At 47.5% G+C, this 24,648-nt stretch overlaps 2 protein-coding genes across 4 annotated transcripts; one reads left to right on the top strand and one right to left on the bottom strand.

Moving 5' to 3' along the window:
* Positions 1-19: 19 nt before the first annotated feature.
* Positions 20-17,320, bottom strand: LOC117042426. Its single transcript, XM_033141972.1, has 8 exons — positions 17,239-17,320; positions 14,627-15,343; positions 12,186-12,321; positions 10,948-12,013; positions 7,130-7,274; positions 4,700-5,476; positions 3,958-4,084; positions 20-1,542 (listed from the first exon to the last, which is right to left on the bottom strand). Exons 2-8 carry the CDS (start codon positions 15,320-15,322, stop codon positions 119-121), a joined length of 4,371 nt encoding a protein of 1,456 aa, XP_032997863.1. The 5' UTR covers positions 15,323-15,343; positions 17,239-17,320; the 3' UTR covers positions 20-118.
* A 1,006-nt stretch (positions 17,321-18,326) lies between these two features.
* Positions 18,327-22,324, top strand: LOC117042744 (zinc finger protein OZF-like). 3 transcript variants are annotated; one of them, XM_033142374.1, is made up of 5 exons: positions 18,327-18,448; positions 18,733-18,780; positions 19,611-19,756; positions 20,821-20,920; positions 21,022-22,324. In XM_033142374.1, the coding sequence occupies exons 3-5, from the start codon at positions 19,649-19,651 to the stop codon at positions 22,209-22,211; spliced, it is 1,398 nt and encodes a 465-aa protein (XP_032998265.1). In that variant the 5' UTR covers positions 18,327-18,448; positions 18,733-18,780; positions 19,611-19,648; the 3' UTR covers positions 22,212-22,324. The 3 variants fall into 3 exon arrangements, with proteins under 3 accessions (XP_032998265.1, XP_032998266.1, XP_032998268.1); XM_033142377.1 differs by having other exon boundaries at positions 18,328-18,448; positions 21,025-22,323; XM_033142375.1 differs by lacking the exon at positions 18,733-18,780 and having other exon boundaries at positions 18,327-18,504.
* Positions 22,325-24,648: the final 2,324 nt, after the last annotated feature.

Below are 24,648 nucleotides of genomic sequence, written 5' to 3'. Positions count from 1 at the left end.
TATTTTATTATTTTAACACATTAAAACCAGAACCTTTGGCTCTCACTGTTATACGTGACTGAGGCAGACTCGTATTGAAAAGGACACAGGTCTGACAGCATCTCCCCTTTGTTCGGGCCTAGCAAGGCTGCCCTCCCGGTTGAACGCTACCGGGTTCGGCAAGCGCCGGGCTATACACAACGCTTTCCGCGATGGCCGAGCGCTTCCCCCTGTGGACTTTTTTGTGCTTCGTGAGGTCCGAGCTCGAAATGAAGCACTTCCCACACTCAAAGCACGCATAGGGCTTCTCCCCGGTGTGGGTCCTCTGGTGCGTAATGAGGGACGACTTCCGGTTGAAGCATTTGCCGCAGTCCGAGCACTTGTGCGGCTTCTCCCCCGTGTGGATGATGTTGTGGTTCAGGAGGTTGGAGCTGGTGCTGAAGCTCTTCCCGCACTGGAAGCACTGGTAGAGGTTCTCGCCCGTGTGGGTCCTCTTGTGCGTGATGAGGGGAGCTTTTGCGTTGAAGCTCTTCCCGCAGTCGGAGCACGTGTAGGGCTTCTCGCCCGTGTGGGTCCTCTCGTGGATGATGAGGTGCGTCCTCTGACTGAAGCTCTGCCCGCAGTAGGAGCACTTGTACGGCCTCTCCCCCGTGTGCACCCGCTTGTGCATCATCAGGTTCGTCCTGGTGCCGAAGCCTTTCCCGCACTCCGAGCACTCGTAGGGTTTCTCTCCCGTGTGGATCCTCTTGTGCGCGATGAGCGAGGCGATCTGGTTGAAGCTCCGGCCGCACTCCGAGCAGTGGTACGGCTTCTCGCCCGTGTGCACCCGCTTGTGCCGCAGGAGCTGGGAGCTGTTGCCGAAGCTCTTCCCGCACTCGGGGCACTCGTACGGCTTCTCCCCCGTGTGGGTCCTCTCGTGCGTGATGAGGGACGACTTCCAGTGGAAGCTCTTGCCGCACTCGGAGCACTTGTGCGGCTTCTCCCCCGTGTGCACGATGTTGTGGTAGATCAGGTTGGAGCTGGTGGTGAAGCACTTCCCGCACTCGGAGCACACGTAGGGCTTTTCTCCCGTGTGCGTCCCCTTGTGCTTCAGGAGGGCAGCCTTGGTGCCGAAGCTCTTGCCGCACTCTGAGCACGGGTAGGGTTTTGCTCCGGCTACGGAGGTCCCCTGGTGTGGAGCAAGGGATACTCCATTCTTGAAGGTCTTCCCACACCGGGGACATATGTAAAACTCCTCCTCCGTTTGTGATTTCTGGTTCGTGGGGAGGTCAAAGACCTCGCAGAGATTTCCACACTCAGTGCACTTCTTTTTGCTCCTGAGCATCCCTTCATTAGCTGTGCTTTTGTGAGAGCTTCCATTACCTCCTTCACAAAGCAAGGCCTTCTTTGCTGCTTCCTTCCCGGGATGGTTTCCCTGGAGACCTCTTGGTTCTGGCTGACACTCAGGTGCTGCCTCTTCCTCAACATGAAAAAGGGAGGGATCCCCTTTGGCTCTTCCCAACAATGTCTCATTGAGTTCCACAGGTTGTGGATCTCCCTCTTTTGTCTCCATTTGATCCTCACCTGGCAGAACAAAAGGGAGTCTCATGAGTCACAGTGCATCATAATGAAACAGTCTGCAACAACCAGCTATGCTCCAGATGTTTTAAGAAGAAGAAGAGTTTGGATTTGATATCCCGCTTTTCACTACCCGAAGGAGTCTCAAAGCGGCTAACATTCTCCTTTCCCTTCCTCCCCCACAACAAACACTCTGTGAGGTGAGTGGAGCTGAGAGACTTCAGAGAAGTGTGACTAGCCCAAGGTCACCCAGCAGCTGCATGTGGAGGAACGGAGACGCGAACCCGGTTCCCCAGATTACGAGTCTACCACTCTTAACCACTACACCACACTGGCTCTCCACACTACAACTCCCATCAGCAACTGTGCTGGGGAGGGGGGGCTGATGGGAGTCATAGTCCAAAATATATGGAGGGCACCTGGTTGAGGAAGGCTGTATCAGAAAACCAATATGGTATAGTTCTTAAGGGTGTCAGACCTGAACTGGGGAGATCTAAGTTCAAACCACCATGAAGCTCAGTCATTTGTTTTCAGTCTGATCTACCTAATGAGGTAGTTATGATGGTTTTTTAAGTGTGGGGGAGGGGGGAAGAGGGAGAACGATGTACACAATCCTGCTGTGCCTGGGTACGCAATGTCAGTAAAAGAATAGTACTTAGTAGTTTAGAATGGTCAAAGATTTTCGTATATTTTGTTGTTATTTTTACAACCTCCCTGTAAGGTAGGTCATCATCGTTTGCCACTGCTTTTCCTCTTGCTGCTGACTGGAGCTGCTTCAGTCCTTTTAAATTGGTGTTCTGTTTTTTTTAAACCTCTTCTTGATCATTACAATTTGTAATGTTTTACTTTTATGTTAGCTTCCTGCGGGAAATGCTGTTGATACGACTGAGTGAAAAAACACACCAAGGCTGTATGTGGGAGTTAAGCCCCACTGAGCTCGGGGGCGCTTACCTTTGAGTAGACCTGCACAGGACTGCACTGCAAATAAATAAATAAATAAATAAATAAATAAATAAATAAATAAAAACGCTCCTTGTTCGGGGTTCCGGACTTCTCAGTCTGCCCCTATCTTGTGGCAATAATTGGTTTTAAATTGCTTTTTATGTTGCATTTTCAATTGTTGTTGACCCGCTTTGCAACCTTATGGTGAAAGGGGCAGGTAAACAAATCAGCATTCCCATAGCCACTGAACTAGATGGACCATTGTCCAGTGTGTGGACTCCTATTGGCATTCCATTCTCCCTCTCCATGTTTTTTCTTTGTCTCACCCTGCCCAGCAGCCTGCCAGCCTTCCTTATGTACTCACTGAGCAAGCTCAGTGCTCACTGAGTTGTTTCCCCTCTCGCCATGTTTAGAGTCCCTTTCTCTCTCCCCTCCCTCCCCCCACTGCAAACTTTGCAAACCTTGCTCTACCTCCCAGCCAATCCACCTGCCCTGAGCCTGAGTTAAGCCATTTTGACCACAAACAAGATCCACGCCTGGGAGAAGGGCTTTGCCATTAGTGCACAAGACGTCTTTCTGGCAACAATTTAAGGAGGTTATTGACAAGCTGGAACGTGTGCAGAGGAAGGCAACCAAGATGAGGGCAACCAAAATGGTCAAACGGCTTAGGGAGCTGGGTATGTTTAGCCTGAAGAAGAGAAGGTTAAGGGGTGATATGATAGCCATGTTCAAATATATAAAAGGATGTCATATAGAGGAGGGTGAAAGGTTGTTTTCTGCTGCTCCAGAGAAGCGGACACGGGGCAATGGATTCAAACTACAGGAAAGAAGATTCCACCTAAACATTAGGAAGAACTTCCTGACAGTGAGAGCTGTTGGACAGTGGAATTTGCTGCCAAGGAGTGTGGTGGAGTCTCCTTCTTTGGAGGTCTTTAAGCGGAGGCTTGACAGCCATCTGTCAGGAATGCTTTGATGGTGTTTCCTGCTTGGCAGGGGGTTGGACTGGATGGCCCTTGTGGTCTCTTCCAACTCTATGATTCTATGATCAAGGGTCTGGAAACTAAGCCTTATGAGGAGCACTTGAAGGAGCTGGGTATGTTTAGCCTGGAAAAGAGGAGACTGAGAGGAGATATGATAGCCACCTTCAAATATCTTAAGGGCTGTCACATGGAGGAGGGAGGATGCTTGTTTTCTCCTGCTCTGGAGGGTAGGACTCGAACCAATGGCTTCAGGTTACAAGAAAGGAGATTGCGACTAAACGTTCGGAAAAATGGCAGTGGAACAGAATCCCACGAGAGGTGGACTCTCCTTCCTTGGAGGTTTTTAAACAGAGGCTGGAGGGCCATCTATCATGGATGCTTTAGCTGAGATTCCTGCATTGCAGGGGGTTGGACTAGATGACCCTTGGGGTCTCTTCGAACTTGAAGATTCTATGATTCTATTATTCTAACAGTATCTGCTTCATGCTCAAGCACTTACCCAGCAAGATGGCCTCCCGATCGCTCCTTTGCTTAGCATCTGAGGCAAAATGCAGCTTCGCCAGGTCCGACATATCCTCTGCCGACACTGTGGTGTTATCAGCCATGTCTTCCAGAGGCTCTGACATCTGGAACGGAAATGTGAGAACAGTTTTAAGATGCAAAGAAAATCTGACTGGGGGTGGGGTGGGGGAGGACCAGAGATCCCAGTGAAGTGAGTTTTTCTACCCATCACTACCCAAGCAGTGCTGGATCCAGAAAGCAGCAACTGCACCCCAAGCCCTGGTCTATCACAGAGAGGCAGGGTTTGTACTGCCTTGGCCTCTCCAACACCAAATACAGCCCCTTACACAGGTCCATATTTCACTGGACGCAAAAAAGTGGACATCCTCTTCCTTTCATTCTGAACACAGAAGAGGTGCAAAGAGCTTCTGGTTGATTATCCACTGGTGCAAGTGGTTTAAGGGTGGGCATGTCCACATTTGGGGGGGGGGGCATCTCTTTTTCTGCTCTTTTAGATGTGGCAGCCATTCTGTATTACACTCCAACCCCAAATGGAAGGCATTTTGTTATGCTATCCATTTTGTGACTGGTGCCCACGACGCTTTCTCAAATTTCCAAATATGCCCGCTGGCCCCCACAAAAGGTTGGTGGCCTCTGGGCTGCGGGTTGACCTGAGCCCTTATACATCACAATTCCAACCCCCCTCACTCCCCCTGGGGAAAAAGCAGCCCAACACCGACATTCCAAGGCAGCCTGTAGCTCTCCCTTTCCCTGGCTCTTTTGGCAGGAGTTCTTGGTGGGCATCCCTCCGCCTCTGGCTGCCCCATTAAGAAGTCCTCTGCCAGGGCCACCGCTTCAGAACAGGTCTCTGGGCCACTCTCCCGAACCCAGCTCTGCATCGCCAGAGGCAGGATGGTCAGGAACTGCTCCAAGATCACCAGCTCCAGGATCTGCTCCTTGGTGTGTCTCTCGGGCCTCAGCCACTGGCGGCAAAGCTCCCAGAGCTGGTTGAAGGCCTCTCGTGGCCCCTCGGCCTCCCGGTAGCAGAACTGCCTGAACCGCTGGCGCAGTGTCTCGGAGCTGAGAGCCTCCCCGTCCAGGACCTCTTCCTTCACTTTCACAGCGAAGTCCAGGCTTTTGTAGGCCTCTCGGGTTTCATCACCAGGAACTGCCGCGGTTTGGGTTGCATACTCCCGGCTGGGCCAGCGGCAAGCCTCAGCGGCTCTGGAGGCTGGGATTTCTTTGGCGCCAGGCCCTGACCAGGGGCATAAGTTTTTCCATCTTGAATGAGGGGGCTGTGGCACGCCCAGGAACTCTGACCACTGGGCTCCCCAGCCTTGTTGCAGCAACCCCTCTTCTAGTTCCTGCTTAACGCCTTGCGGTGGTGCCTGAGTCACAGACTTGGTGGTGCTCTCCCCTTGGACATCACTGGCTCTTCCTACCTCCTCCAATCTCCTCCCAGCTTGCTTGGGTCTTGCAATGTCTTGTTCCTCCATGTTGAAATCTTCGCAGCAGCTCTGGAAAAGAAATCCAGTGTTAAAATGAAGTGGGGCAGTGCAATGTTGAGAAAAACAATGTCCCCGAACAATTATAGCAGACCGTTGTAGTGTACCTATAATAGCAGGAGAGAGGAACCCCAGGCCTCAATGAGGCTGGAGATGGGCATGTGAGTTTATTTAGAAATTAGTGTATAAAGGTAAAATTTGACACTCATAAGGTAGCCCTCAAGCTGAAAGACTTTCCCCACCTCTACTACATCTCTCCCTCAAAGTAGCATTGAGCTAATCATAAAGATGTACTGATCTACTTATCCCCACAGAGTTTAGTATGGTCCTATGTCTGGAGTGTGCCACTTGAGACTGCGGGTGAGGTCTCACTTCAGTGAATGTTCACTCTTACAAGAACAAATAAGCACATACCTGCACACAGAAAGCTAGTGCAGCAGGGATAAGCGTTCTAGCCTTGCCTTCTTGCTGATATAATAGCTTTCTACGTGCAGGGTTTTTTTTTCTTTGTCAAATAGCTGCGGTCTGAAGTGCTTGGGGCTCCCTTGGTTTTATTCTCGCAACCGCGTTGCAAGATGGGATAAGGTGAGAAAGAGAGGGGGTGAGAAAATGGATGGCCTCAGGATACCCAGAGAAGAAGAAGAGTAGAAGAAGAGTTTGGATTTGATATCCCGCTTTTCACTACCCTAGGGAGTCTCAAAGTGGCTAACATTCTGCTTTCCTTTCCTCCCCCACAACAAACACTCTGTGAGGTGAGTGGGGCTGAGAGACTTCAGAGAAGTGTGACTAGCCCAAGGTCACCCAGCAGCTGCATGTGGAGGAGTGGAGACACGAACCCGGTTCCCCAGATTACGAGTCTACCGCTCTTAACCACTACACCACACTGGCCCAGAGAACTTCATGGCCGGTCAGGGGTGCAAACTCAGCTCATAAACCCAAAGGTTTAGTTGCCACAGAAGTGTGCTTCACAAGTTCTTGCGGACAAATCAGAAAGGCAAACTAAAGGTCAGAGATGATGATGGGAGTTGAGAGTCCAGCAACACCCAGCGAGCGACTACTTCCCCATCCCTGAGGCTTTAAACACCATACACTTCAGGCACACAGCTCCCACATGCCAAAGATTCCCGGGAACCATAGTTTACCCTTGCAGGCCTACCATTCCCAGCATCTAAAACTACTGTTCCCATGATTCTTTGGAGGAAGTCGTGTGCTTCAAAGGCATGGTGCGTTTGCAAACTAGCCAAGTTACAGGCAGGACAATGGTTTGGCTTGTTTAAAGGAAACGTCCCTATTGCCTTCTGCTCTCCAACCGCTGAGCTACACGCACAGAGACCCTAAAAGGACTCTTGCCTTCTCTCCGCCACACCCCATCACCACCTATTCAATCGCCCTGATTTATTTATTTTTTAACAAATATTTCCTTCCACTGCTCCTAGTTTGGACAAGGCGGCGGCTGCGGTCGTGGATAAGCTGCAAAGGCAGACTAAAGAGGGATGGTTTCTCTAGTCTATTTGCATTTCTGCAAAATGGGAAGGGCTAGGAAGGTGGGGAAGCCCACTACTTCTCCCCCAAATTTCCTGCTGCTGCCTGTTCCCCACTTGGCTCCCTCTTTTCCATTGAAGATCCCCCCCGTCCCCCCCCCAAAACCCTCGCTTCTTAACTCACTTCTCCAGTTATGCTGCAGCTGTAGCAATCTGTACTCCAAAATGCAAGCAATATATATATATTTCTAAATGCATGCAAAAGGCTGTTTCTTCTTCCCAGCCAGCCAGGAGAAGGGGGGGAGGCAGGAAGAAGAATGCATTTGCAGCTTCAAATGAATTCCCTTTTTCTGGCCCTGTCTAGGAGTCACAGCTCTGTGATATTAACCCCTTGAAGCCCCTGCTACACGAGGGGGACGAATGGGCGGAAAGATCCTGCACATAATATAAATAGTTGGGAGGTGCTAAGCAGAGGGGGAAATCCTGGTTCCCGAAAGGTGCTGAGGATGAATCTTTCTTCAGCCCTAGAAGAAGACTGTTTTCAGGCAGGTTAGCTGCTGCTGTGTTATTTAACCTCAAGAAAGTATTGCAACACTTTAAAAGAGCACCTTAACACTTTTCAAGGACATGGATTCTCCCTAAGAACCTTGGGAACCATAGTTTGTTAAGGGCGCTGGGAATTCTAGCTCTGAGGGGTGGACTAGTTCCCAGGATTCTTTGGAAGTAGTCCTGTCCTTAAGATGTATGAAACAAAATAAAATAAAAAATTCCTTCCAGTAGCACCTTAGAGACCAACTAAGTTTGTTCTTGGTATGAGCTTTCATGTGCATGCACACTTCTTCAGATACACTACTTCAGATACATTTCGTGTGCATGCACACGAAAGCTCATACCAAGAACAAACTTAGTTGGTCTCTAAGGTGGTACTGGAAGGAATTTTTTATTTTATTTTGTTTTGACTATGGCAGACCAACACGGCTACCTACCTGTAACTTAAGATGTATGGTCACCTAAGTTCCATTCCAGATGTCCTTTTCCTTGTCATTTGTGCTCATGATGCTATCAGGGTTGTTTCAATAGTGTTTACATGTGCAAACGTTTTCAGATAGACACACTGCTTCGTTTCCAATCTGCATGTACCCAGGGCTTTTTTTTGCAGGGGCTACACAGGGGTATGCATATCCTTAAAGTTTGGCCTCATTGAGGGACAGTATTTCAATATAAGCAGAAAAATGAGAGTACCCCTAAACCTTTTTTTTTAAAGAAAAAAAGCACTGTATGTACCACAGCTTCCTGCTGAATTCTTCTAACTGTTCATACCACAAACGTTCTGTTGTGTTTTTTTATGGCCTGCTTTTGTTGTGCTAGATAGTGCAGGAGTGCTCCATCTGGCAGCAATAATGCAATAGCAAAATAAAGCGGAATGATGTTCAGTATAAATCAGCCACCAAATGCACTATCATTGTAGCAGTGACATTTTGCAAAAGCACATTTGCAGAAACCCCACCACCATGCTGGAGGGGCCCTAACGAATTTGTTGTGGCATATGAAGAAGTAGTAGTTTGGATTTGATATCCCGCTTTATCACTACCCGAAGGAGTCTCAAAGCGGCTAACATTCTCCTTTCCCTTCCTCCCCCACAACAAACACTCTGTGAGGTGAGTGGGGCTGAGAGACTTCAGAGAAGTGTGACTAGCCCAAGGTCACCCAGCAGCTGCATGTGGAGGAGCGGAGACGCAAACCCGGTTCCCCAGATTACGAGTCTACCGCTCTTAACCACTACACCACACTGGCTCTCACATACGGTTTCACAGATTCAAGCCCACTTCATCAGACGCATGAAATAAGGTATGGAAGTCCTTGTTCCCCCAATTCCTGGCCATGGTAATTCAGTGCCCATATTTTGAGGAAATACCTTTGAACAATTTTCTTTAAAAATGCTTTGCTAGCTTTTCTTCCTCTTCCTCTTGTGTGTCCCCCCCCCCCCGCGCTTTTCTCCTCCTGCATACAATATAATACAATTAGAGATGGAAAGGCCTGGGGACACACACACACACACTGATTTCCCCCCCAAAGCCGTTTCCCTCCCCCCGAAAAAAATGGGGTGGAGTGCGTGGAGAATGTTCTTTTCCAATGATAATTAATTTATCTATGACATGGTATTCAAACTATATAACATGAAGACCTTAACGAAAGATTTCTGAGACTTTTTGTAAAGTCTTAAATTATTGCAAGTTCTCTCAGCTGAACACAAGCAAATCCTGGAATAAAATTCAAGTAACACTGTACTGTACTGTACTTCTCAATGCAGCTCTCAAACAGGAGAAATATGCATTTGTGCCTCTGGGGGGGGCACTGCAGGGAAAAGCCTCCAGTTTAGTTTACTTGTATGCCTCTGACCTCCTACAGTTGAGTACAGTAATGGTTAGTATATACAGGATGTGATAGTTTCCTGTCCCCTCAGGTCTTAACTGACAGGTAAGAGGGTAAGTTTGTCTGACAAATTAGTTTCTCTTTTGTAACCCTTAAATGATTCCCATTAATGTTCTCCACCATCACAGCGTAATATTTACCTATAGTCTGGTCAGTAAATTGATAGCAGTAATTCAGAAAATGAGATAGAATAAACTGCATTTATATGTTGTGTCTTCTGTTTCTTTCTTTTTAAAGCACCACTCAAAGGGTAGGTCTTCTATGGAGCTTAAATATTGAGGTGGACCTTGACTTTATTTGCTGTTGGTGCTAAGGGGTTAAATGTGATTATTTTTTATGTTGATGCCGGTTTCTTGCTTTTTTTGTTGCTTTTGAGGGAAAGGGGGGTGGTTACCTGTTTTATTGCAAGCATAATACTTTTATATATACTGCGTTTCACACAATTTGTAAAACTACTCCACACTGAACTTTTTCCCCATTTTTCCAAAATTTGTTTTTTTCTGGCAAGGAAACAGGGGGAAAACATTTTTTTCTCATGGCTTCAAAATTTCCGGAAATTTTACCTCTCCAATTACGATACATACACAGACACAGACACACACACAACAAAGCAGTAACTCAAATTCCTCTTTATCAACGATTATTCAAAGTGGCTTACAAATAAAGGTTAAAGACAATAGAAAGCAACTAATAAATGCAAAAATTCATCAGAGGAGCTGGTCTAACGATACAAGACAGGAGCTGATAAAATGACCCAAATCCCTTCCCAGCAGGAGACACACACAAACAGCCACCCCTAACAATAAAAAATGGAGCTACAGGGAGGAATGGATCAACAGTCACCCGCAAATCCCACCTTTTCTACGAGGCTTTTGGCTTAACCCTCTAGTTCCCATGCCCTACTTAGCCTAAAACTAAGGATCATGCAATCGAAACAACCACATATTGCTTCCTTGTTGACCAGCAGAGGTCACTCAATCGAGATGAATGGGGCAGTGCCACACCAACATCACTGTTTGGCCTGGGGGTTCAATGAGCACAGTGTCCGGGCTTGGCAGAACCTCTTGAGGCAGGGGCATTCTGCACTGTGGTGCAGCTGCAAAAAAGGCTCTGCTCTTAACAGAAGTCAGCTGAGCTTTGTTTGGCAGCGGCACATAGAGTGGGGCCTTAGATGTTGAAGAGCAGGGGTAGGCAACCTAAGGCCCGTGGGCCGAATGTGGCCCGCCTTCTCAATCCGGCCCGCGGACAGTCCAGGAATCAGCATGTTTTTACATGAGTAGAACGTGTCCTTTTATTTAAAATGCATCTCTGGGTTATTTGTGGGGCATAGGAATTTGTTCATTTTCCCCCCTTCAAAATATAGTCTGGCCCACCACATGGTCTGAGGGGCAGTGGACCGGCCCATGGCTGAAAAAGGTTGCTGACCCCTGTTGAAGAGTGTGAGCAGGGCACATAACAGAAGGTGGTAGTCCTTAAGATGCCCAGCTCCCAGGCCAGTTAAGGCCAGCACCTGTGATCTGAACCCCTTTCACTTCATCACAGCCCTGCTTATATCCTCAGGCCCACCCTTATGGCTGTTTCTCAGTGTGGACTTTCTTATGTTTACGAAGACCCGTGAGACCACAGAACCTTTTCTCGCACTCCAGGCATTTGTACGGCTTCTCCCCTGTGTGGGTCCTCTTATGAGCTTTCAGCAAGGTGCTAGACCGGAAGCTGAGGTCGCATTCTGGGCACTTGAAGGGCTTTTCTCCCGTGTGGATTCTCTCGTGTTTAATGAGGTTGGTCCTCCGGCTTAAACTCTGCCCGCAGTAGGAGCACTTATACGGTTTCTCTCCCGTGTGGGTCCTTTTATGAACGTTGAAGACCGAGCTGTTTCTGAAGCTCTCCCCACAGTCGGTGCATTTGTATGGCTTCTCCCCAGTGTGGGTCCTCTCGTGCACCACAAGGTGTGGCCTTCGGCTGAAGCTCTGGCCGCAGTCAGAGCACTGATACGGCTTCTCTCCCGAATGGATCCGCTTGTGGGTGATGAGCTGGGAGCTGGTGCTGAAGCTCTTGCCGCACTCCGAACACTGGTACGGCTTCTCTCCCGTGTGAGTCCTCTGGTGGATGACAAGGGTGGCCTTCTGGTTGAAGCTTTTGTCACAGTCGGCGCACTTGTAGGGCTTCTCCCCCGTGTGCGTCCTCTCATGCCTCAGGAGGTTCGAGTGCTGGGAGAACGACCTCCCACAGTTCAGGCATTCGTACGGTTTCTCTCCGGTGTGTGTCCTCTCGTGAATCGAAAGGTGGGACTTGTTCTGGAAACTCTCTCTGCAGTATGTGCACTTGTACGGCCTCTCCCTCACCTGCTGCTTCTGATTCTCCAGGAGATCAAAGATCTGGCGGATTCCGTGCTGGAAGGTATTTTGGTTCAAACCCTTGTTGCCTTCCTCACGTTGCCCAGATGGTTTTGCTGCCTTCCTCGGGTGCTTGTCCCGGCGATTTTCTTGTCCCTCCTGGCTTCCAGGTCTCTTGTCAACTTCAGGATCCTGGAAAATATCCCCCTTGGCTCTTTCCGGGGATACTCCAACCACAACTACTTGCTCAACTGTTTCCTCTTCAAAGATCCCTTCTGTATCTTCCAATTCGTGCCTGTCATCTGTTGAAATAAATAAGAGAATCAAGAAATGAGAGAGAAGATTCTAAATACCATGATTTAGAATGGGAAAGGTCCTAACTCAATGGTAGAGCATCTGCTCTGAATGCAGAAGAACCCACATCCAATCCCCAGCATCACCAGCTAAGAAACTTCGTAGTCAAAGGACCCAAACCTAAATCTTGACCCAGCAAGTTGATCTCATCTGCTTCCTCCTTGACCTCCGTGCAAATCTGCATTTCAGCAGTGTCCGAGGAATCCTCCTCTGATGCGGGCGAAGGAATGGCCACATTTGTGAAAGGCCCCCATATCTGAAACCGAAGAACAAAAGATTTAGAACTGTAGGTGTTAAATCTGTATGATTAGTTTTATTAGTCACTTTAAAAACTTATTAGTCACTTTTACAAAAAGGAACTCAAAGTGACTTATCAAAAGTAGCACATACGTTACCTACATAAAACTAAATCAGTACAGCGGACCCTCAAGTTACCCTTCGAGTAATAATAATAATAATAATAATAATAATAATAATAATAATAATATTTATTATTTGTACCCCGCCCATCTGGCTGGATTTCCCCAGCCACTCTGGGCGGCTTCCAACAGAAATCAAATACAAAAATATCACACATTAAAAACTTCCCTAAAAAGGGCTGCCTTCAGGTATTTTCTGAATGTCAGGTAGTTGTTTATTTCCTTGACCTGTGATGGGAGGGCGTTCCACAGGGCGGGCGCCACTACCGAGAAGGCCCTCTGCCTGGTTCCCTGTAGCTTTGCTTCTCGCAGTGAGGGAACCGCCAGAAGGCCCTCGGCGCTGGATCTCAGTGATGGGGGCTGAATGATGGGGGTAACATAATCCTCGGGTTGTGAACATGGCAAACCCGGAAGTGGGTTTGCCGCTCACGTGTGCGCAGAAACAATCCTCCAGTTATGAAGATTTTGGGATATGGCCAGGCCTCCGGAATGAATTCCGTTCGTAACCAGAGGTACCAATAAAAAGGCCTGGATGAAGAGAAACATTTTTGCCTGCACCTAAAGAAATGTAGTGATATTGCCAGACATGTGTAGCCGGGGAGTGTGTTACAGAAGCATTGAGCCACCACTAAGAAGAGCCAGTCTCATGCTGACACTCTCCACATCTCCCTCTCTGAGGGGGCACATGGAGAGAAAGGCCTTGGATTATGAAAGCAGAGTCTAGGTTGGTTCATGGGGGGGAGAGGTGGTCCACACACACAAACACACACCTTAAAGAAAAGAATTAAACACTGATACAATTACTGCTGCATATACAGATATTGCACTGTGCTGTTTATCTATGTACATTCAGGCCACACCATGAGCGTTGCCATGTGACCAGATTTCCCCTGACATATCTGGAATACTGCAGTCAGCAGCGGTGTCCGAGTGGAAATCGGGAAAATGCCTGGGGAAATCCAGACATATGGCACCCCATATTGGCATAGCTCCAAAATGGCATTTTACCCAAAAAAGCTCAACAGCTTTTCTGTCCGGATTTTCAGTTTGAAATATGGCAACCCTACCCACCATCCACCTGCTCATTATGCAAAAAATTCACTTCTCTTTACACAGAGAGTTATACCCAAGCTTCGCTGCGCACTCGGCTGATTCAGATACATGAACAGCTGGAGTTTGCCCACTTCCCTGCTTGTTTGTACTTTTGCTGGAATAGAAACCATGGTGAAAAGAAATCAGACTAATCAGGGAGCAGCGGACAAATCAGTTTTTCCTTTGCCTCTCTTTTGCTGGTTGACTGCAGCCATTTTAGGAAGAAACTATGGTGGGAACACACATTAGAAATGTTCCCATAAGAAATAATGAAAATTGTCAGATCATTATGCGAACGTTCACCTAAAGGGTGATTTCCTGGGAAGCGCATTGTGTTCAGAAAGCGGGACCTATGTGTAGTTGGATTTTCTTCATTCATCTTAAATTGTTGAAAGTGTTTTATTCTATAGTTATGTTCTTGGATTCTTCAACATGTAAACCACTTTAATGTAAACTGCTTCAAGATCTATTGATAGTAAATGGTTTAAATAACTTAAAATATTTTCCTCCACATAAAATGGAATTTGGAGCAGATAGGAATGGAATGACTGAAAAGTAGTATCAGGTATGAGGAACCTTTGGTCTTCAAGATAGTGCTAAACTACGGCTCCTGTCATCCCTGGCTGTTGGTCATGCTATTGCTGGGGCTGTTTGTAATTTAGGGTTAATTTGATTAGCATTAAAGTCAACTAGCCAAGAGGGGGACAGGTGGAGTTATTACGTAGCAACCAGGCAGTGGCATTATCTTTAGTGAGACAGCACATGCTCTGGTTGGCTGTGCAGTTCCGAGGGAGTTTTACCTCTATATGTTTGATTGAATGTCTCCCTGCACTCTGTACAAGGCCCAAACTGAAACACAAAACCTCTGTTTCCTTTCTTCTCAAATTATACAGCATTTTGTTCAGTATACTTAGTAAAGTGTTATCAAGACTTTTCTCTTGTGTTATTGAACTGTGTTTGCCAAGAAACATTTCCAGACCAACTTTTCCACACTCATAGACGACCCAAACTGTCACAATTCCTAGGTCAATTCGCACAACCTCTGTTCACCTTTTCCTCTGGCCTCTCGGTCTCTTGAGGCTTCATCAAGAAATCTTCTGCAAGGTCCACTGCTTGGGTGCAGGTCTCTGGGCCCCATTCCCGGACCCAGCACTGCATCTCCAGGGGCAGGACAGTCAGGAACTGCTCCAAGGTCACCAACTCCAGGATCTGCTCCTTGGTGTGCCTCTCGGGCATCAGCCACTGGCGGCAAAGCTCCCGGAGTTGTCTCAAGGCCTCTCGGGGCCCCTCTGTCTCCTGGTAGCCAAAATGCCGGAACCGCAGACATCGTATCTCCAAGCTGAGAGCTTCCTCATCCAGAATCTCCTCCTTCACTTTCACAAAAGGATCCAGCCTTTGATGGGCCCCGCGGGCTTCTCGACGGGACACACTCTCTCCTGTTGGCCACCGGCTGGTGTCAATGACAGCCTTGAAGGAGGCCTGGAAGTCATTATCATCATCCAACCGCGGCTGGGACTGAAAGAGCCACGAGGGTTTCGATCTTGAACGCATAGACCATTTGGACTTCAGGAACCCCTGCTGCGGAGTTTTCTGGTGGGGCCCCTTGTTTAGTTCATGCTTAATTATTCTCGGGGTGGTCTCAGCTGGAAACCCCCTGGCAGTCCCAGTTTGGACAGCACGGGAGCCTTTTCCTCTCACTTCTGATCTCTTTGCTGGATTGGGTCCTGGCAGGTCCTGCTCCTCCATTTTTATTCCTGGCAGCAGCGTCTGAGGAAAAATAAAATAAAATTGAAAAATGAGTGAAAAGTTTTGTATGCTTGTAGCAAAATCTTGGGATCTTGCTTGGATCCTAAGTTAGGTCTCCTCTAGACCACCTATTTACTGAGCATTCATCCCGATTTGTTTGTGGGGCGGTAATATGACAGCAAGCATTCTCTCCGATTTGGTTGTGTAGTGTTTTTTTATGCATCTCCCTGTTAATCATTTGTTCATCCCACACTATTCAGTGCATTTCCCCCGTCATTTCCCTAACCACCATAAATCTCCCTCTCTTTTTTTTTTTATTGCACTAGGACGAGATTGTGCTTTAAGTCACTTTGATGATGCAAACTAAGGGCTCCTCTACAGTTGAGGTTTGTGTGTGTGTTGTGCAACAGGCCAATGATGCAAGAACAGCAGCCATATGTTTCAAGGCTTGTGTCTGTCTACCCCTTTCTTTTCTAAAAACTTACTTTTCAACATTTTTTGCAAGTATACCAAGGAAAAGATAATAAACCATTGCTGACACCGATGATAAAAATAGTCCATCAATCCTAATCTAAACACATAGATTAATAGAGGCGGTCCATATATCCAAGGTATCTAAAAGACATAAACTATTATAAGCCATGTGTTTTGTCTCTTTGTAGTCACAGAATCTCTCACAATTCTGTCCTGCATTCTTTGGAGTTAACCTCACTCCTCTTAACAGTAACTTTCCCACTTCCCTTGTAATCAGCTCCCCTTTCAGAGTGAATTTTATCAGTCTGGTAAGCAATGAGCCTGGGACTCTCCCTCCCACAGCTGCTCACTTCCCTTTGTGTATTAGCAAGGGAGGACAGGGTGGGAGCAAACATCAGCATCTCAGAACAGAATCATTTTCTAATTGTTTAATGAGGGTATTTGCATAATCACGGGTGACAAGGCGACTTCATAGAAGAGTCACACAAAAGTTGAAATGCATCTTCTGAAATGACAGGACATCGGAAGCCGCCAATGGCCCATAGCAGGGGTGGGAAGCCTCAGGCCTGAGGGCCAAATACCCTCCTGTCTGGCCCTTGGGTCTCTCCCTCAGGCCACACCCTCTCTCCAAGTTGCATACTTCTTCAACCCTGTCCACGCCCTTCATAGATGCTTTCCGCCTGGCAGGTCTCTTTGGCAGTGGAGACAAGACAGAGTCATTTTAGTGCTGATGATAGCCTTACCCCTCCCCCAATGAATTTTCCAAATCCCCTTTTAAATCCATCCTCTTTAACCAGGCATTTGGTTGATCCGATTTACATCCTATGCCCTTTTAAAATGTGTTTTTTTGGGGGGACAATAATGGGTTGCTGTTTTTATTTTTATTAGGTATTTTGTGGTTTTATATCTTGATTTTATTCTGTGAACTGCCCTGAGACCCCCGGGGTATAAGGTAGTATATAAATTCCAATAATAATAATAATAACTCGGTGCCCATCACTAGTTCTTGTGGCAGTGAACCCCATAGTTCAATAATATGCTGCATGCATCAGTTCTTTCCTTTTGTCTGTCCTGCATCTCTCACCGCTCAGCTTCACTGCTTGGCCCGAGTTCTGGTTTCATGAAAGGCGGAGTAAAACGTCTCTCGAGTCACTTCCTCCCAATCGCCGTGTCTATAATTTTATGCACCCCTTTCCCGGCTCTCCATTTACTCCCTCCGCCCCCCAAATGCTGCACCCTTTCATCACTGGGGAACTGCTCCAACCCCCCCCCCCTTGGATCCTTCCTGGCTGCCCTTTTCTGAGCCTTTTCCCAGCTTTTCTCAGCAGAAGGCCCCCGGGAGAGCTGCTTGCAGGGCAGACCCTGAGCACAAACGGGCAAAGAGCCCTAAGGAAGCGTCTCCACGAACTTCTCGCTCTCTCCTCCGCCATCTCCCAACTCACCTTTGCGGGCAACCTCGGCTAATCTCCAATGCCGATACCCGAGTCCCGGACCGTCGAGACGCGCAGGAACAGGAAGCGCGGAGCATTCTTACGCTTCCGGGTCTTGTCTAGGCAACCGGTTGCCGTTTTCTTAACCCTGAAGAGGTGTGCATGCACACGAAAGCTCATGCCAAGAACAAACTTAGTTGGTCTCTTAAGGTGCTGTTGTTGTTCAGTCGTTCAGTCGTGTCCGACTCTTCGTGACCCCATGGACCAGCGCACGCCAGGCACGCCTATCCTTCACTGCCTCCCGCAGTTTGGCCAAACTCATGTTAGTAGCTTCGAGAACACTGTCCAACCATCTCATCCTCTGTCGTCCCCTTCTCCTTGTGCCCTCCATCTTTCCCAACATCAGGGTCTTTTCCAGGGAGTCTTCTCTTCTCATGAGGTGGCCAAAGTACTGGAGCCTCAACTTCAGGATCTGTCCTTCTAGTGAGCACTCAGGGCCGATTTCCTTGAGAATGGATAGGTTTGATCTTCTTGCAGTCCATGGGACTCTCAAGAGTCTCCTCCAGCACCATAATTCAAAAGCATCAATTCTGCTACTGGAAGGTGCTACTGGAAGGAATTTATTTTATTTTTTATTTTGTTTCGACTATGGCAGACCAACACGGCTACCCACCTGTAACCTTTGAGGAATGTCACCCTGCGGAGATGCGAAAGGGAGAAGGCGGCAGGGGGCCGCTGGTGCAACGCTGCGTCGTGAAAACATTTTTCCCGAGTGTGCATTGAGAAAAGAAGTGCTCTCTGCACGTGCCCGTAATAGTTTATTTTAACGGGATTGTCCCATTTCTGGAGGAAATGGGGGCGTGGCAGGCTGGGAGTGTTGCAAGCGTGGATTTATGCTCCCCTGTTTTTGTATGTAATTTGTAGTTGTGATGGTTAATGTGTGTTTATAATTGCATTTTCTATCGCTGTAACCCGCCCTGGACAATGCCCTCTTTCCCCGAGATTGAGACCCCAAGGGTTAAATCAGCGGAGCTGCATTTTTACAGAGAGGCTTGGACATCTGCGAAGAAAGCTAGCTACCCATCGCCTTTTCCTGTAGCTGATAGGAAACTCGGTGGTTTGTGGGGCTTCCTCCCCCTTCGTGGTGTTTTTAAAATAGATATATTTATAAATATTGCTAGCCTCTGGGCAATTTGGACTGCAGAGATTTCTTGAAAAGGAGGTTGCCATCACCAAGACGGCGGCTGGTTGGTGCAGGGAAAGAGAGAGAGAAAAGAGGTGCGGAGATGGAGATGGAGAAGGAAGGGGCGGTTGGGGGGAAAGGAGAAGCTCTCCCCGCAGAGGAGGCATTTGAAATGGCACAGGAGAAGCGAGACCCGGCAGTGTGAAGGGGGAAACTGCTAACAGCACCCTGATCTCCTTCCCCTCCTGCCTGCCTGCCTGCTGCCACCCACCAGAATGCGAACCGAGGGGGGGAGAAGGGGACTAAGATTTCTTGAAAAGGAGCTTGCATCACCAAGGCGGCTGCTGGCTGGTGCAGGGAAAGAGAAAGAGGTGCGTTGAAGGAGGTAGAGGAGGAAAGGGGCGGTTGGGGGAAAGGAGAAGCTCTCCCTGCAGAAGAAGCATTTGAAATGGCACAGTGCAAAGGGGGAAACTGCCAACAACACCCTGCATCTCCTTCCCCTCCTGCCTGCTTGCCAACCACCAGAATACAAACCAAGGCGGTGGGGAGAAGGGGACTAGATCCCCAGCTCTGAAACAAAAGGGTTTTCCTGCCCAACTGCATTATTCTCACCGAAATTAACAGGCTAGCTCTTAGTAGAACTAACTCTGGGATGCCATCCCTGGTTGGTATTTGGCTTCATAATAAATTCAACAATGAATTCTGCATCATTCAGATATAGAGAGGGGGGGCAGAGACAGATCTTTATGGATTTAGCATCCTTGCATGTAGTGTGGCCTATTTGTTTTGCAGGGCTTGGCTCCTATGCTTCTAACAGAAGCTTGCTCTGGAGAATATAGTATAGTGAAGGAGGGTGGAGAGCCTGGGGCCCTCCTCCAGATCAGCCCCAGCAAGCAAAGCCAGGGATGATGGGAGTTGTAGTCTGGTAACATCTGGAGGGCCATAGCTACCCAAGCCCTGATCTATACATATGTATTTATTTGTTTAAATGTTTGTAGACAGTCCACACATCTCAAGGTGGCACACAGCAGTTACTATAAAATCTAAGATCCCATGAAAATGATTACAATATGTCTTTGCCATTGTATCTATATATCGCTTGCATTTCATTTACGCTTTTGTATTATGCTGCCCCTGTCAGTTTTTGACAAAGGGCACTCTGGAAATAAAAGAAAGAAATAATATCACCTGCTTGTTTCAGAACGCTTTTGAGTGACACCGCAGCAATTTTTCTGCGAAATGGAGAACTGGGTTCAGGATCGAGGGCCAGAGATCTGTGCTCATGTCGTGGCCCTGGCAGAGGATTTCCTACTGAGGCAGCAGGAGAATGAGAGATGGGGTGTGCAGGTGAGAGGGAAGGAATTCACTCTCCATGTATGCTTGTCTCACACCTACATTGCTGTTTCTGAAGTGTCAGGGTGGGTGGGTGGGTGGGAATTCTATCAGGGTCCCACCAAGATTGGTGGGGATTTTTTTGGTGCGGAGGGGGGCAAGTGTATTCTGTAATATGTCATTGGACTTACCCACACTATATGTTTATAGCACTTTTATACAGTACTACTCTAATTGTCAGGGTTTCCCCTAAAGACGCCTGGGAATTGTAGTTTGTTAAGGCAGGGGCAACCCAGTTGGATGGGCGGTGTATAAGTAATAAATTACTGTATTGTTATAAAGGTGTTGAGAATTGTTAGGAGAAACCCCTCTGATCCCCCTCACAGAACTACAATTTCCAGAGTTCCTTTGGAGAAAGGATTGATTGTAAAAGCTCTTGAAATCTGTAGTGTGGGTGTGCCCATTTATGCAAAAATAGTGTATTAGTGATGGATTCATATGGGACCATCCATCGTTCTGCTTTATAAACTGTTTGTGATCCTTCTACAATGTTACCGCAATATTGCTATCTGGAGCGAGACTCTTGCACTGTAAAAAGTGGGACCCAGAAACCCACTCAGTTCCAAAATATTGGAAACAGCTGGAACAGATGGATTAATATCTAAAATTTGACTAAAACCCCTCTGTTTCTACCTGAGAATAGCCCTGCTGGATCAGAGAAAAGTTCTGCTCAGTACAGCATCCTGTTTCCTCTCGTGGTCAACCAGACACAACACTTTTTGTTGCTTTGAAGCTGCAGGATTCGGAGACTGGTATACTGCCCCTGAAGCTGGAGGTTCCATATACCTAAGAGCAGCAGCCATGTTTGTTCCCACTGAGAAATATGACCCATCCCACTTTTCAGTTTTGTATTTCGATTCATACTGTCATAGCATTAGATGGGAGAAGTGTATGATTTGGGGTCACAATTATTTATGTAAAAAGTTGCCTTTGAAAAAAACAGACACACGAGAGACACCTTTCTGTTTCTAAGCCTTTCTGCTTCTTTCTGACTCATGTTTCTTAATGTTTAACTGCAGGCGTTGGCCACAGACCTTTCTGATACTGAGCTGCATCCCTCAGACACTGAGCAGGAGCAGAGCTTAAAGCAGGAAGAAGATGAGGACACGGTTTCACTCGGTAAGGATTTATTTAATTCCATGCCTGAAGGTTTCATTAGCTGCAACACCATAAAGCTCAAGGGTTGGATTCATCACTTCAAGGTTTTCTGCTTCTCTCAACAGGTGATGGAAAGGTGAGTGAGATTGAGGAGGACGACAACCTTGTGCAGGAAGATTCTGAGGCAGACGGCGCGTCTCTTGGAGGAGACAAGTGGGACATCCTTGAGACGGGAGAAACATCTGGAAGCCGCCAGGGCTCAGATGGGCACAAGAAACAGAAGGACACCCCCATTCCTCCTTATGACCAGGGCCACTGGGATCTGAAAGAGCCCAGAATCCAGGCAAGGATCTACAACTATGGGGGGTTGAAGATGTGCATAGACTGTGGGAAAACCTTCAAGCAGAGTTCGAGCTTGTACAGGCACCGGAGACTTCACACTGGAGAGAAACCGTATGGCTGCCCAGAGTGCGGCAAGAGCTTCAGCCGAAAGTCCCACCTCATTGCACACGAGAGAACCCACACAGGGGAGAAGCCCTACGACTGCGTAGAGTGCGGCAAGAGCTTCAGCCGGAAGTCCCACCTAATCACGCATGAGAGGATCCACACAGGGGAGAAGCCGTACAAATGTGGGGAGTGCGGGAAATGCTTCAGCCAGAGCTCAGCCCTTGTGGCACATGAGAGGTCCCACACCGGTGAGAAACCGTTCACCTGCCTGGACTGCGGGAAGAACTTCCACCGGAGGTCAGGTCTTTCGGCGCATGAGAGGACCCACACGGGAGAGAAGCCATACAAATGCACAGAATGTGGGAAGAGTTTCAGCCAGAGCTCGGGCCTTTTGGCCCATGAGAGGACCCATACTGGAGAGAAGCCGTACCGGTGCACTGAGTGCGGGAAAAGCTTCTGTGAACGCACAGCTCTCGTTAGACATTTGAGAACCCACACGGGGGAGAAACCATACACATGTGCAGAGTGTGGGAAGAGCTTCAGCCAGAGCTCGGGTCTCCTGGCACATGAGCGCACCCACACAGGGGAGAAACCGTACAAATGCTCCGACTGTGGGAAGAGCTTTGGGCACCGCTCTGACCTCCTACGACATCAGAGAATCCTCAAAAGAGGGAAGCCATATAAATGCTCCGAGTGCGGGAAATGTTTTGGCCGGGGCTCCGATCTCCTCCAGCACCAGCAAATCCACACAGGGGAGAAGCCATATAAATGCTCCCACTGTGGAAAGTGTTTCAGCTGGCGGTCAAACCTTATTAAGCATGAGAGAATCCACATGAAGGTGAAAATTTACAAATGCACAGCCTGAGTGCAACGTCTCCTGTCCTAGGACATGAAAGAATCCACACAGGCGGGTTGTGGTACTAAAAGCTCCAACTGTGGAAATCAGCTGCAGGCAGAAAGTATTCCTGGCTGAATGTCAATAAATGTGATTTTTTTTTGGGGGGGGGAGATCTAAAGGAAAGTGGGGAAGAAGAGAAACCCTCATTGGAGAAGGAGCTTCAGCACTGGGTTGTGTGTTATTAGAAGTCAGAGAATCTATGCTGGAGAAAGGAATGTATCCTTGGCCCTGGCTAACTTGGAATTTCCCATCCATATCTCCCAATGGTGTAATTTCCAAAGAGTCTGGTACAGTTTCTGGAAATGGTAGTAGAATTGTAAAACTGGTAGTAATTGTCAGTCCCTTCACCCCCAGCTCTTAAAATTCTGTTCCAAGTCCTAGTCTAGAAATGTTCTTGATACAACATATTTTAATAAGAATGGTGGGAAAATTCCACTACTGTATACCTACATATATATATATACACACCTCCTTTTCTTGTTGACTGCAATCCTTTTCGTTCCCAAATTGCTTAGGATATTGTTTCCTGAGGTAGAATTCAGAGTGCTTGAAAACATCCAAACAGTAGCTTCATGTGACGAAGTGTATTGGCGGGTGGGGGAAATGGGCGAGAGATTTGGGAATCAGGACCATTCTGGATGTAGAAATGGATGGAATGTTTAAGATCAGTTGTGATAACACTGTGGAAAACCCAAGCACTCTTCTGCTGAAAGGGGAAAATCTTTGGAACGTTAACCCTTCTTGTTACCAGGGGTTGGACAACCCCAGCAGAGTGGCTCTTCAAGACTTTATGCCTAGCCCTCGGAACATTCACCCTCCCTAGCCGCACTTGTTACAGACCCTGCTCTGCATTTTCCTTGAGTGTTTTCGCCTGTCCTTGAACTCTGACCATGACTCTTGCTTGCCTAGATGGAGGATACAGAGAAGGGAGGTTGCAGATGGGAAGACATTGCTCATTTACGTTGCAAAGATAACACAGCTAGGATAGGATAGGATAAAAGCTTTATTCGCATAGGCAACAGCCATAGCAAAAACAGACACGCAATATACAAATAGAAACAACAATGGATTAAAAAAAACATATATCTATGATTATCGTTCAGATAGTGGCTCTTAGTCTCATTGCACCCTCGATGAATCTGGCAACATTTGTCGTTATCAGATCTTTTTGATCTGATAAAAGAAAGAACAACGTGGCCACAGGTGGGCGGCCTGGGATAGTAAGTAGGAGTGGTGTGATAAATTCGGATCTCAAATCCTTATAGAGGGAGCATGACAAGAGGACATGAGCCACTGTTTCCAATTTGCCATTTCCACAGGGGCTGAGTCGCTTTTCGATTGGAATCTTTTGAAATCTGCCCTCAAGTACGGCAAAGGGCAACACGTCCAGTCTAGCTAGAGTAAAGGCATGTCTGAATTTTGAGATGGTTAATTTGTACAAGTAAGGTGCCAAAGAGTCAAACTGGGAAGGGGAAAAGAAGGCATACCAGGGGCAGAATTTCTTTAAAATGGCCAAATTGTTCTGTTGCTCTAGGTCCTTTAGGTGCTGTCCAATTAGCCTTTTTGCTTTAGTAGGGCCCATCGTGAGAAGCTGATGTGGATGGTGACCGCAGGTGAGGAGTTTTTGGTGCACCGATTTAGACCACATGCTTTTGTGAGGGTCTTGATAACACAGCTATTTACCCAGATGCATTCAGTGTGTCAGTTTTGTGGGAGGGATCCAACTGCCTACAGTAAATTTAGGTTTGCACAATGAAAGTGGATTTAAGCACACTGGTGCCCGAGAACAGGAAACCCATGTCTTTAAATTTTAAGAAAGAGCCTTTGGTGAGTTAGGAAAGTGAAGAGGAAAGGCACTGAAAATTGTGGCATGATTGAATCATTAACAGGAAGACATTAATGAAGCAAATCAGGACAAATGCTCATTGTCATCTAGCCCCTGTTATTAAATCCAAAGTAAAAAATAAGAACATAAGAAATGCCTGCAGGATCAGGCCAGTGGGCGATCTAGTTCAGCATCTTGCCCTCACAGTGGCTGACAAGATGCCTGTGGGAAACCAGCAAGCAGGATTTCACAAGAAGAGCACTCCACTCTCCTGTGGTTTCCCCCAACTGGTGTTCAGAAGAATTACTTTTTCGAACTGTGGAGACAGAGCATAGCCATAATAGCTAATAGCCCTAGGGATCCCTCTCCATGAAATTGTCTAATCTTCTTTTAAAACCATTTAGGACAGTGGCCATCACTGCCTCCTGTGGGAGGGAGTTCCATAGGTTAACTATGCACCATGTGAAGATGTACCTTCTCTTATCTGTCCTGAATCTTCCAATCTTGAGGTTCAAGTTCTAGTGTTACAAGGCAGAAACTTTTCTCTATTCACCTTCTCCATGCCATGCATCTTTTTAA

Source organism: Lacerta agilis, chromosome 2, assembly GCF_009819535.1.
Source record: "Lacerta agilis isolate rLacAgi1 chromosome 2, rLacAgi1.pri, whole genome shotgun sequence".
In the NCBI taxonomy this organism is placed as follows: domain Eukaryota; kingdom Metazoa; phylum Chordata; class Lepidosauria; order Squamata; family Lacertidae; genus Lacerta; species Lacerta agilis.
Note: the sequence above shows the minus strand (reverse complement) of the source record. Positions and strands in the feature narration are given on the sequence as shown.